At 40.5% G+C, this 13,935-nt stretch overlaps 1 protein-coding gene across 1 annotated transcript in view; it reads right to left on the bottom strand.

Annotated features, from left to right (window-relative positions):
- Positions 1-1,800: 1,800 nt before the first annotated feature.
- Positions 1,801-13,935, bottom strand: part of gprc6a (G protein-coupled receptor, class C, group 6, member A) — a 35,335-nt gene continuing 23,200 nt past the window's right edge. Inside the window, exons 5-6 of the mRNA XM_078542221.1 lie at positions 5,932-6,055; positions 1,801-3,268 (exon numbers count right to left, since the gene is read on the bottom strand). Of these exons, the coding sequence (XP_078398347.1) occupies positions 2,187-3,268; positions 5,932-6,055 (1,206 nt within the window). The 3' untranslated portion in view covers positions 1,801-2,186. The remainder of the gene's footprint in view (positions 3,269-5,931; positions 6,056-13,935) is intronic.

The following is a 13,935-nucleotide window of genomic DNA, read 5'->3' on the forward strand; positions in this document are numbered from 1 at the left end:
ACTCTAATTAAAAATATTTATAGTTTGTACCCATTCATATTGAAGCAAAATTTTCTCTAAAAAAATAATTATAATCTAAAATACTGCTGGATATCTAAATGAGTTTCAGCAGAAACTTGGCAAAAAAAAAAACACTTCGCAAATTGAGCAGTTTTGGGCACTGTTTATGACTGGATCGCTGATTGAACCCAATGTGAAAACTCCAGGTTATTGTGTTTATTAGGCATTGATGTTGATTTCATGGTTTCAAACTTTAATTTTCAATGTGTTAGTGAGGCAAAGCGTGGCCTAAGAAGAAAGTTAGTGCATGGTTTGCACTTTTCTTAAGCCCCAATTGTTTAAGTATTTTCTTTCTTGTGTCAATTCCCAACAACAAGATTCGTGTGCGAAAAGGGTGTAACTTTCCATGTAGATGCAATCCAGGAAATTCCAGGCCATATACTTTTTTATAGAATAATTCCACAGCATAGTCCAGCATAAGGATGTCACAAACAAACAAAAGATGTAATTTGATCTTAGGTTTATTTAAACAATGATTTGCAATGCATTCAAAAAATAATAATGTATTACATTTGTACATATTTTTCTGAGATATTTGTATATTCTCATTTATCTTTAAGAATTAAAATTAAAATATATCAATAAAAATGTAGTATTACATACACAGCTGTGATCTGTAATAATCAAGCTACTTAGTACTAAGACAATTCCAAGTTGCTAGTGGCTAGAGGTATAAATAATACTTTGAATAGTATGGGTCTTGTGTAGTCCACGTGTGCATTAGTTTTGTCTATTGTTAATGGCAAGCATTTTTGACTGTACAGTTCTACAAGATATTTGAGAAAATATACCTAGGGAGAATATTAATAAGGAAATTGCAATTTATATTGAGTAAAAATGCTATGATTTGTAATTTCACAAATGTAAATTTCAAGATCGAAATATTCAGTATTTATATATATATATATATACATTACCAAAAACAGAACTTATAGAATATTAATTTAAAAGTAGTTTTGGTTGGTGTCTGATTGGCTGTGGTAATTTACCCATTTCTTTACGGTTTTTAATTTACTGGCCTACTCAGCCCAATGTGTTTTTGCCACATTGCCATAGGTGAACTATTTTAAACATTACGCTGAGAAGCTTCTCTTTGTGTAGTATAATCACCAAACTCCAAGTTGTGGATCAATCTGGTGATACAATTTGATGATAGACTTTAGGATCATCTGTAAGGTTTCCTTACATACTGAGTTTATCATCTGGCACTTTCAGACAGAGTAATCGACATGGAGCCTCAGCAGCTGATTCACTCCAGAATTTGCTCATCAGAATCTCCTCAGGTACGGACACAGTGCAGCACTTTGAGAGGCCAGAAAACAGGCTGCTGGACAGCACCCAAGTCATGGAATAAGAGGATCTAAGATGTGAGATGATACCTTATTCTTTGTTCTTGAGTTTTGGGTGATGGTGGCATATCATTGGCATTCCTGAAAGGACTCTGGTGAGCCTTATTGTTTTGCTGCAGACCGTTTAGTGATGGTTTTTATGTGATGGTGTAAGGAAAGGAAAATGAAGAATGGGAGATATTAATACAAAAAAAAACTATTTTCCATAATTTTCTTGAGAAAGAATCTCTTAGGAGTTATTGTTTGAAATTGGAAATTATATAAAATTAACGTATCAGGAAATTTACATTGTGTAGTATCACATTATGTAATTTCTCTGATATCCAGTGATGACTCAAGATTCAGAGATTTTACATGCTAAATAACTTTGATAAACTTTTAAAATTTTTATTGCAAAAATGGTAGCAAAGATCAATTGGCATCACAGTCATCCCATCTCTAACCTTGATCATTAATTGTATGCATTACCTCCTCATCAGGAAGGATAGCTGTATGGGTAATGAATGAATTTGTGCTTCTGTCAATTAATAATAGCCTTCCATCTTGGACTGAAGTGTTATATTTGTGATGTGGGAAAATCGGTCTCTGGCTTACCACAAAAGTACAATCCTTTGTTACTCTGAGCCATCTTATTTGGCAACCGAGATCAAAAAATTACAAAGCGCATTAGCATTACAGTGGGCAGAATTAAACTGGCCATAATGTAGACTCAAATCTAAAATAGCTTCAATATGAAGTGACTATTCTGAGTGCAAATCATTTTTATCAATTAAGCATTTACCAACTAGAACATCTTTTCCTTGAAACACCAGTGATTCTGTTGTTTTGTACAGAAGAATCAGAAGTGATACTTAATGTATTTTGACTGTTGTTATTTTTGATGGACTTGCAAGATCTGGCGTGTACTGAACGGTTTTGTGAAAATTGACTGTTTGTTACATTAATTGTGCTTTTCAGTGAATAGTCAAAGAGATTTTTCAAAAATGATTTGGTAGTGTTACATTCTTTCTTAAACAGAATAATATAACACTTTGGGAAAAAATGGCAGCATAATATCCCATAAGTTGAAGATAAAATTGCAACTACTTCCACTGCTGGGAGGTACAGGCCATGAGTGGTTACATAAACAGGTACAAAGGTAATCCATGAAATGAAGTAAATCAACATGCTAAATGTAATAAACTTGGCCTCATTGTAGTTTTCTGGCAACTTTCTACCTTTAAAGGCAAACGTAAAACAAATCAGTGCAAGGAATGCTATATACCCTAACATAACAGCATATGCTACATAAGAGCCCTCATTACACTCCACCAAAATTTCCTTTCGCAATCTGTTGACATCCTTGTTAACTCTTGGGCCATTAAAAACCAACCACATTGTGCAAATGGCAACCTGAAGTCCAGTGCAGAAACTTGTGATGAGCCCGGAATTGTACAAATTCTTCAACTGATTTTGATTCGCTGGGTTAAAGTTGAATGCTAGTAGTATTTTAAGTGATTTTGCCAGAGCACATGAAACAGCAAGAGTAAAGCTGATGCCAAATAAGCACTGCCTGATTCTGCAAGTAATATCATTCGGTTTTCCAATGAAAAACCCAACACTTAAAAAACTGAGTAACAAAGAGGTGAGCATAATGAAAGACATGGTACCGCCATTGGACTTAACAGCTGGAGTGTTGACATTCTTAGTAAAGATAACTGCTATTACAATGATCAAAACAATTCCAAAGGCCGAAAGAGTTAGCAGTACAATGGAAAATCCATTGCCCCAGTCAAGAAAGACATTGCGTTTTTTATGGCAACTTGCACTTCCACTCGGTGCCCACTCATCTGCTAGACAAGGATAACATTGCAGTGCATCTGAAATGAAGAAGATCAAAAATTATAAAAATTAACATATCAAATTAGGCCAAGTTAAGCTGTCCTTCTGGTCTTAGTGGAAAAAGGTTTGTTGTGGTCTACCCATGTGTTCTTTTAATCCTATTTGTGATTGTTCTTCCACAAGCTGAATGACTTTGTCTACTGAACAATTGAACAACATGGTCCAAAATGGTCCCAGGTTCCATCCCTGATCCTTGATAACTTAGATGATCTGAGCTACGACAGTGGTAAGAATGCTATAGTTGACCCTACATTAGGAAAAAGACGTAGGCCAGACTTTTACTCCTAAACACTGCTCAGTAAGCTTTCTGGAGGGAAAAGAGTGTGTCTTTGTATGAATTACAAGCAAAAACTAGATAAGGTTGGCTGTGATTTTCATCTTGGTTGAATATCCTGCCTGCAGTCACTGGACACAAGAATCAGGAGCAGGAGTAGACCACGTGGCCGGTCGAGCGTGCTCCACCATTCAGTACGACCATAACTGATCTTGGATTTCAACTCCACTTCCCTGCCCACTCCCCATATCCCTTTATTTCCTGAGAGACCAAAAATCTGTCTATTCCAGCCTTAAATGTATTCAAGGATGGAGCATCCACAACCCTCTGGGGTAGAGAATTCCAAAGATTCACAACCCTTTGAGTGAAGTAATTCCTCCTCGTCTCAGTCCTAAATGATCGACCCCTTATTCTGAGACAGTACCCCCATGTTTTAGATTCCCTGATCAGGGCAAACAATCTCTCAGCATCTAGCCTATCAAGCCCTTTCTGAATATTTTATCTTTCAATGAGATCGCCTCTCATTCTTTTAAACCCCAGAGAATATAGGCCCAATTTACTCAGCCTTTCATCATAGGAAATCCCCTCATCCCAGGTACCAAGTTAGTGAACCTTCATTGTACTGCCTCCAATGCAAGTATCTCCTTTCTTAAATGTGGAGACCAAAGCTGCATACGGTATTCCAGATGTGGTGTCACTAAAATCCTGTACAACTGTGGCAATACTTCCTTATTCCTGTACTCCAATCCCCTTGCAATAAAGGCAATTTGCCTTCTTAATTGCTTGCTATATTTGCATGCTAACTTTCTGCATTCCCTGTATGAGCATCAACACTTACAAGTTTCTCACTTTTTAAAAAATATTTTGCTTTTAGATTCTTATGACCAAAGTGAATAACTTCACACTTCCCTACATTATACTCCATCTGCCATCTTGTTGCCCACTCATTTAACCTGTCTACATCTCTTTGCAGCCTCTCTGTGTCCTCCCCACAGCTTACCTTTCCAACTAGCTTTGCATCATCAGCAAACTTAGGTACATCACTCTCTGTCTCTTTACCTAAGTCATTATTATAGATTGTAAATAGTTGAGGCCCCAGCACTGATCCTTGCAGCACTCCAGTATTCACTGCCTGCCAGCTTGAAAATGCTCTGTTTATGCCCACTCTCTGCTTCCTGTCCTTCCACCAATCTCTATCCATGCTAATATATTACCCTCAACTCCATGAGCCCTTATCTTGCCTATTAACCTTTGGTATGGCACCTTATTGAACGCCTTTGGAAATCCAGGTATACTACATCTACTGGTTCCCCTTTATCTACCTTATTAGTTACATCCTCAAAGACACAAATAAATTTGGCAAACAGAATTTTCCTTTATAAAACCATGTTGACCTAATCATTCTCCTTAATAATAGATTCCAGCATTTTCTCAACAAGTGTTGTTAAGTTAATTGGCCTGTAGTTCACTGTTTTCCCTCTCCCTCTCTTGAGAAGTGGTGTAACATTTGCTAACATCTAATCTGATGGGACCATTCCCAAATCTAGGGAATTTTGGAGAATCATAGCTAGCACATCACTATCTCTGCAGCTATCCTTTTTAGAATCCTAGGGTGTAGACCATCAGGTCCAGGGGATTTGTCGGATTTTAGTCCCTTAAATTCTCTAATCCTTTTTCTCTGCTGTTATTAATTTCCTTAATTTCCACACTCTATATAGCCCCTAGGTTACTGCCAATTTCTATATGAAACTTTGTGTCTTCTACTGTGAAGACAAACTCAAAAATACCTCTGCCATTTCCTCATTCAATTATACATCAGTGAGCCGAGGAGGGAAAAAAAATTGGTCAAAAATTTCTCAACGTAAAATGTCCACTGTTGTGAGAGGCATGGAATGATTTTTTTTTTATTCATTCAATGGATGTGGGCATCACTGGCTAGGCCAGCATTTATTTCCCATCCCTTAATTGACCTTGAGAAGGTGGTGGTGAACTGCCCTCTTGAACCACTGCAGTCCATGTGGTGTAGGTGTACCTGCAGTGCTGTTAGGGAGGGAGTTCCAGGATGTTGACCCAGCAACCCAGTGAATGTATCCATACAGCTCAAATTCTGTAGCATAGATTCTCCTAGGATTGCTTTCTTCTTCAAGATTCTGTTGAAAGCTACAGTACCTCACTGTGGATGTGGCTATAGAGGTGGAGGACTTGGAGAGTACATGACTAATGCATTGCTTCCATTTGAAGCCTAATGATGCAAAAATATCATCCCCTCCCTTCTATCACTCATACTTCACATATGTGGTATAGTGCATGACTGCACAAATAAATGATGTAGACAATAATTTACAGATGGATTTGCTTATTACCTACCACTTGTTTCAGAGTATGTATTGGAACTGCAATTTGCACAATTGTAGCAACATGTGTGCTGGCTTTCAGGTGACAACTTTATTTGCCCTGGTTGGCACTGGTTTGAGCAATTAGATGTGATAACCTTTTACAAAAATGAAAATAATATTTAGAAATGCAGAAAATATCTAGTAAGTACTACAATCACAAAATGCAATATCTAATTATACTTTCAACTAAGGTTTATAATATGCTAGTTAATTATAATTTTAAAAGCAAACAGAGGCAGCTTTATGTGCTTGAAGCAAGTCCAGCTTGGAGTAATGCTGAGGCCAATTTAGTTGTTCCAAACTAAATTAAGCAAAATTTTCAAGAAGGAAAATTGTCAAGCAAATGGAAAATTTCAACTAATGTAAAATGAATATCTAGTTGAAAAGTGGTAACTTGTGTGCTTTAAACATTTGCTAGCCAATTACTTAATTAAACCAATTAATTATGAATCCACCTTAACATATAAGAATCAAGACCGGGATTTTCCAGTCCCACCCGCCACGAGCAAGACTGGGAAATCTGGGGCATAATTATTGGTTATTGTATATTTTCAAATGAAAATAGTGTAATTTTCATATCCTTATTTAATCATCAGTAAATAGCCCAATCAGTTCTGCTCATTAGCATTTCCTTACTTTGTCTTTCAGCCAATGCCAGGACTAATCAGTTAAAAATTACTTTAAAAAAAGTTTATTATAGTTAATCTAATGGCCATACATATTTACTGCCCGATATTTGTAGATTATTCACAAGATGAAAATTATGGCCTGGAGTTTCTGCTTGATTATATCTGTTTTACAATGCAATTCAGTCTAAATCAGTGTAGCCAGCACCAAAGATTTAAGCACAATCTGCCTCCAACACAACTCAAGCATCTGTGATCTTTTGGGAATAAGGGGAGGAATTTAATACTTTTCCATGTGGCGAGTTTGGTGGTGGTAACATTTAATCAGGCTGGAGGCTGGTGGGTGGAGACTCTGCTGCCTTCCCGCCTCCACTTCATTAAATCCGTGGCAGGAAGTTTCTGGACAGCCTTCCCGACCCAATGCCAATTAATGCCCAATTAAGGGCCTTATCTCGCCGTCACTGATATTAACCCGCCAGTGGGTGGGTATGCAGAGTTGCCTGCTGGCTCCCAAGATGGTCCCATCATTCAAAGGCACTCAGTGCCTGATTGGAGGAACTGACATCGGGAATGGAGGACCCTGCTGAGGGGCATTATTGACTGATAGGCAGCTGAGTAATCTCTGCAGTGCCAGAACACAGTAGTGCACATTGCTGGGACTATGATGAGTCCAAAAAGAAGGATGATGATAGGTCTGGGGATTTTGTTGAGGGAAGGATTGGGGTCCCTAGTGGGGTGGGAGGGGAGGGCTTTAGAGGCCAGCAGTGATTCACAAAGGGGGTTACCATGTTGGAGGCAGGGTGCCCCCAATGGGCACAGGAGACCCCCTCTAAGAAAGTTCCTCCACTTGCTTCCCGGCTTTTAGCCTGAACTGTAAATGTTGCACCTTCCCCTGCCCGATGTATTATGGCAGTAGAGGCAAAATAAGGTCCCTACCTAGCCTTTAATTGGCAACTTAAAGGCCTCAATAGGCCTAAGGGCAAGCAGTATATGATGCCTTGCCCAGAACATGGGGGACAGTTTGGGAGTGAGCGGGAAGGCGGTGGGCTGGCCACCTGCTTTACTTTACATGCCTCACTCACCTTCAACTATACTGGTGGGGAGCTGTAAAATTCCACCCTTGGCCTCGGGTGGGTGTCATACCAGCAGCAGCCACCACCACCCCAGTGATGCTGCCTTTCAATAGAGCTGCTGATTTCTGGTTGGCGGCAGCTCTTGGTGGGCAGGAATCCCGGCACGAGATCCTTGATCCCGGCAAAGGACTGCTGCTGTCCAGTTAAGCGCCTGAGTGGCTCTTAATTTGTCGGGCCTTCTCTAAAAGAGGCAACATGGAGCTCACGCCAGCTTTCTAGTCCGCAGGCAACATATATAAACATAGAAAATAAAAGCAGGAGGCTTTTGGCCCTTCGAGCCTGCTCTGACGTTTACATGATCATGACTGATCCCTCAACTCTGTACTCCCGCTCTCCCCATACCCCTTGACACCTTTAGAGTCTAGAAATCTATCTATTTCCTTCTTAAATATATTCAGTGACTTGGCCCACATAGCCCTCTGTGGCAGAGAATTCCACAGGTTCACCACCCTCTGTGTGAAGAAGTTCCTCCTCATCTCAGTCCTAAATGGACTACCCTGTATCCTGAGATTGTGGCCCCTTGTTCTAGACTCCCCCAGCCAGAGGAAACATCTTCACTGCATCCAGTCTGAGCAGCCCTGTCAGGATTTTATACGTTTCAATGGGATCCCCTCTCATTCTTCCAAGCTCCAGTGAATACAGGTCTAGTCAACCCAATCTCTCCTCATACAACAATCCTGCCATCCCAGGAGTCAGTCTGGTGAACTGGACTCCCTCTATGGCAAGTATGTCTTTTCTTAGGTAAGGAGACCAAAACTGCATGCAATACTCCAGGTGTGGTCTCACCATGGCCCTGTACAGCTGCAGTAAGGCATCCTTGCTCCTGTACTCAAGTCCTCTAAGAATGAAGGCCAACATACCATTTGCCTTCTTAACTGCTTGCTGCACCTGCATGCTTGCTTTCACTGCTCAAGGACACCAAAAAGTCCATTTTAAAAGCTTTTGAATATTATCTCTGTTAATTTACTAAGAAACTGGCTTCAATATATGTAGAAAATTGATTTATATATACCTTTTAAAAGTGATTTTTAGTAATTTAAAATCAAGTTACTCAGAAGTGGTGCATTAAAACCATGATTAAAATGCTTTTCTTTATAAACCCATTCTTCTGTTTTAATCAAACATTACCAAGTTGCCATCCTTCAAAAATATTCAGAAACAGCATTTTAAGAAAATATGTTTTAAAACGCCGCCTGATTGCACCAGCTCATGACAGATTCAGTGATGTGCAAATAAGTTTGAGTGGAAACTCACGGGGGAAAAAACTTTTCAAACAGGCATAATTTTGGGCACAATTCATGCAGGAATTGTTGATTGAGGCCAAAACTGTAACTCTACTCCAGGGTGAGCAAGGGATTGATTATACTCCATATTCATTAGTTTCTATCATCAAGCCTCCTATTGTTTCATACTAAAATATCCGGTCATTTGATCCTCTCCTGTCCTCCAGTTAAACATTATAAAGCATTTCATTTCTACTCTGTGTTTACATGTATTATCTCATCCCTTCCCCGTGATCCTTTTTAAATGCTGTTCATCTGTAATGTCTTCCAATTCTGACACCCAAAACATTAACATGCCTTTTTTCCCACAGAATTACAGAATCATAGAATCGTTATGGTGCAGAAGGAAGCCACTTGGCCCATTGTGTCTACATCGGCTCTCCAAATGAGCATTATGACTTAGTGCCAATCTCCTGCCTTTTCCCCATACCCCTTCACATTGTTTCTATTCAAATAATCATCTAATGCCCTCTTGAATACCTCGATTGAACCTGCCTCCACCACACTTCCAGGCAGTGCATTCCAGACCCGAACCACTCGCTTCATGAAAAAGATTTTTCTCGCATCACATTTGCTTCTTTTGCAAATCACTTTAAACCTGTGCCCTCTCATTCTCGATCTTTTTACAAGCGGGGACAGTTTCTCCCTATCTACACTATCCAGTCCCCTCATGATTTTGAACAGCTCTATCAAATCTCCTCTTAGCCTACTCTCCAAGGAGAACAGTCCCAACCTCTCCAATCTTTCTTCATAACACAAGTTTCTCATCCCTGGAACCATTCTTGTAAGCCTCTTCTGTACTCTCACCAATGCATTCACATCCTTCTTATAGCATGGTACCCAGAACTGTGCACAATACTCCAGCTAAAGTCTAACTAATGCCTTATGTAAGCTCAGTGTAACCTCCCTGCTCTTGTACCTTATGCCCCTATCAATAAAGCCCAGGATAATGTATGCTTTATTAACTGCTCTCTCCACCTTCAATGATCTATGCACATATACACCCAGGTCCCTCTGCTCCTGCACACCCTTAAGAATTGTACCCCTTATTTTATATTGTCTCTCCATGTTTTTCCTACCAAAATGCAACACCTCTCACACTTCTCCACATTGAACTTCATCTGCCACCTGTCTGTCCACTCCACCACTGTCTATGTCCTTTCGAAGTTCTACACCGTCCTCCTCACAGTTTACAATGCTTCCAAGTTTCATATAATTGAAATTGTCCCCTGTATGCCAAGATCTAGATCATTAATATATATCTGGAAAAGCAAGGGTCCCAATACTGATGCCTGGGGATCTGCACTACAAGCTTTCCTCCAGCCCAAAAAATATCCATTGACCACTACCCTCTGTTTCCTATTAGTCAGCCAATCTTGTATCCACATTGCTACTGTCCCTTTTATTCCATGAGCAATAACTTTTCTCCCAAGTCTATTGTGTGGCATTGTGTCAAATACCTTTTGAAAGTCCATGTACACCACATCAATAGCATTACCCTCATTTACCCTCTGTGCTATCTCTTTAAAAAACTCCAGCAATTTAGTTAAACATGATTACCCCTTTAGAATTCCATGCTGGCTCTTCCTAATCAACCCACATTTTTCCATGTGACTACTAATTCTATCCTGAATAATTGTTTTTAGAATCTTGCCCACCACTGAAATTAAACTGACTGGTCTGTAATTGCAAGGCTTACCCTTACAACTTTTTTTGAACAAGGGTGTAATGTTTACAATTCTCTAGCCCTCTGGCGCCTTCCCTGAGTCTGAAAGATTATGGCAATTTCCACTCTTACTTCCTTCAATATCTTTGGATGCATCTCATCCGGTTCCAGTGCCTTGTCAACTTTAAGTACTGACAATTTATCCAACACTTTCTCTTTATCAATTTTGAACCCTTCTGATGATAGAGTTCCCTCCTTTGTCACTGTGGCCTCAGTAGCATCTGCTTCCAGTAAAGGCAGATGCAAAGTATTCATTTAACACCTCAGCCATGCCCCCTTCCTCCATGTGAAAATCTCCGTTTTAGTCCCTAATCGGCCTTACTCCTCCTTTTCCCACTCTCTTACTATTTATGTGTTGATAGAAGACTTTGGAATTTCCCTTTATGTTGGCTGCCAGTCTTTTCTCAAACCCCTCTTTGCTTCTCTTATTTGATTTTTCACATCCCTTCTGAACCTTCTGTATTCCACTTAGTTCTCAATTATATTTTCTACCTCACACCTGTCATACGCACACTTTTCCTTCTCTATCTTAATCTCTATCTCCTTTTTCATCCAGGGAGCTCTGGATTTGTTTGCCCCACCTTTCCCTTTTGAGGGAATATACATTGACTGTGCCGAACCAATTCTTTTTTGAAGGTAGCCCATTGCTCAGCTACTGCTTTTCCCGCTAGACTTTGGTTTCAGTCGATCCGTTCTTGCCCCATTGAAGTCGGCTCTCCCCCAGTAATTATTCTTACTCTGGATTGCACATTGTCTTTTTCTACCATCATCCTAAACCTTATGATATAATGATCATTGTCTCCTAGATTATCCCCCACTGATGCTTGATCTACTTGGCCTATCTCATTTCCAAGAACCAGGTCCAACAGTGCACCCTTTCTTGTTGGATTGGACTCATACTGCTGTAGAAAATTCTCCTGAACACAATCTAGGAACTTTTGCCCCTCTCTGTTCTCTACACTACCACTGTCCCAGTCCAGATTCAGGTAATTAAAGTCCCCCATTATAACTACTCTATAATGCTTGCATCTCTCTGTAATTTTCTTGCAGATTTGTACCTCTACATCCTCCTCACTAGTTGGGGGTCTATAGACTACACCGAGCAATGTAATTGCACCCTTTATGTTCCTTTGCTCTAGCCAAATTGATTCTGTCCTTGAACTCTCTGGGACATCCTCTTTCTCCAGGACTGCAATGCTCTCCTTAACCAATACCACCACCCCTCCTCCTTTTCCTCCTTTCCTATTGTTTCTGAACGTCTTGTACCCAGAAATATCTAAAACCCAGTTCTGCCCTTCCTTGAGCCAGGTCTCTGTTATTGCCACAACATCTTATTTCCACATGGTAATCTATGCCTGGAACTCCCCTATCTTTTTTACTGTACTCCGTGCATTCACATACACACACAGTAACCCTGATTTAGACATCATGACTTTCTTCCTTACTCTGTCTCCACCTATTAGTTTATTATTCTCTATACTAATGCTACCTGTCTCTCCCAGTATTTTGTGCACGCTGGTATTCCTCTCTAATATTCTCTCCTGGTTCCCATGCACCCCCCCACCCACCCCACCGCTAAGTTAATTTAAAGCTCTCCCAACAGCAGTAGCAAAACACCTCGCAAGGAAATCAAGCCAGGCTCTGTTTAGGTGCAACCTGTCCGGCTTGTACAGGTTCCATCTCCCCAGAGCCAGCCCCAGTGTCCCAGGAATCTAATGCCTCCCCTCCTGCATTATCTTTCAGCCACACATTCATCTGCTTCATCCTCCTGTTTCTGTACTCACTTGCAGGTGACACTGGGAGTAATCCAGAGATTACTACATTTGAGGTCCTGCTTGCTAATTTCTGACCTAGCTCCCTAAATTCTGAATGCTGGACCACATCCCCCTTCCTACCTGAGTTGGTACCAATGTGAACCACAATCTTTGCAGCTGCTCGGTGACATCCTTGACCCTGGTACCAAGGAGGCAACATACCATCCTGGAGTCACGTCTATGGCCGCAAAAACGCCCGTCTGTTCCCCTAACTAATGAATCCCCTATCACTATTACTTTTCCTTTATTCTTCCTCCCACTCATGGTGCCACAAACTTGGATCTGACTGCACTCCTCTGAGGAACCAACCTCACCAGTATCCAAAACGGAAAACCAATTAGCGAGCGGGACCCCAGGAGGGTCCCAAGGGAACCTGCCTGGTTCTCTTGGGCTACCTGGCAGCAGATCCTGTCTGATATGCTGAGAGGTTCCAGAGTTTTCTAGTTTTCCTTCTGCAGTATTTTGCTTTTTATTGAAGGGCAAAAAATTGGTGCTCTTGGACCTGCCGTCTTTTATACACCTTGACTGATTTTCTTATCCATTGAAGTCAATGGGAAAGTAAATCAGGTAGATAATGTAACAGATGGCCAATCTGATACCCCCAGTTTTTCATCTCTGACTTAAGTTGAAAGTTACCGCTTATGTACCTAATGAAAAATTGAAAATCAGGAACAGTGCTTGCCGCTGAATCAAAATCAATTGCCCTAAGAGAATGAAATCAATCACCAAACTCAGAACTACATCCTAGGATACAGGACAAACCTTAAAGGTCTAACTGTTTTGACTATCAATCTAATACAACTTCATTAAATTAGCTTTTCTGTTTTAAACTTGCTCACCCATGATTTTACTCAACTTCAAAATGTGGAAAATCATCAGCTGATGCATGCAGAAGTGGACAATTCCACAGCATTCCTTGACCCTACAGTTAAGACCATAAGACCATAAGACATAGGAGCAGAAATTAGGCCAATCGGCCCATCGAGTCTGCTCCGCCATTCAATCATGACTGATAGGTTTCTCAACCCCATTCTCCCACCTTCTCCCCGTAACCTTTGATCCCCTTACCAATCAAGAACCTATCTCTCTCGGTCTTAAATACACTCAATGACCTGGCCTCCACAGCCTTCTGTGGCAATGAATTCCATAGATTCACCACTCTCTGGCTAAAGAAGTTTCTCCTCATCTCTGTTCTAAAAGGATTTCCCTTTACTCTGAGGCTGTGCCCTCGGGTCCTAGTCTCTCCTACTAATGGAAACATCTTCCCCATGTCCACTCTATCCAGGCCTTTCAGTATTCTGTAAGTTTCAATCAGATCCCCCCTCACCCTTCTAAACTCCATCGAGTATAGACCCAGAGTCCTCAAACGTTCCTCATATGTTAAGCCTTTCAT

The sequence above is a fragment of the Cetorhinus maximus genome, chromosome 5 (genome assembly GCF_964194155.1).
Source record: "Cetorhinus maximus chromosome 5, sCetMax3.hap1.1, whole genome shotgun sequence".
NCBI classification, from domain to species: Eukaryota; Metazoa; Chordata; class Chondrichthyes; order Lamniformes; family Cetorhinidae; genus Cetorhinus; species Cetorhinus maximus.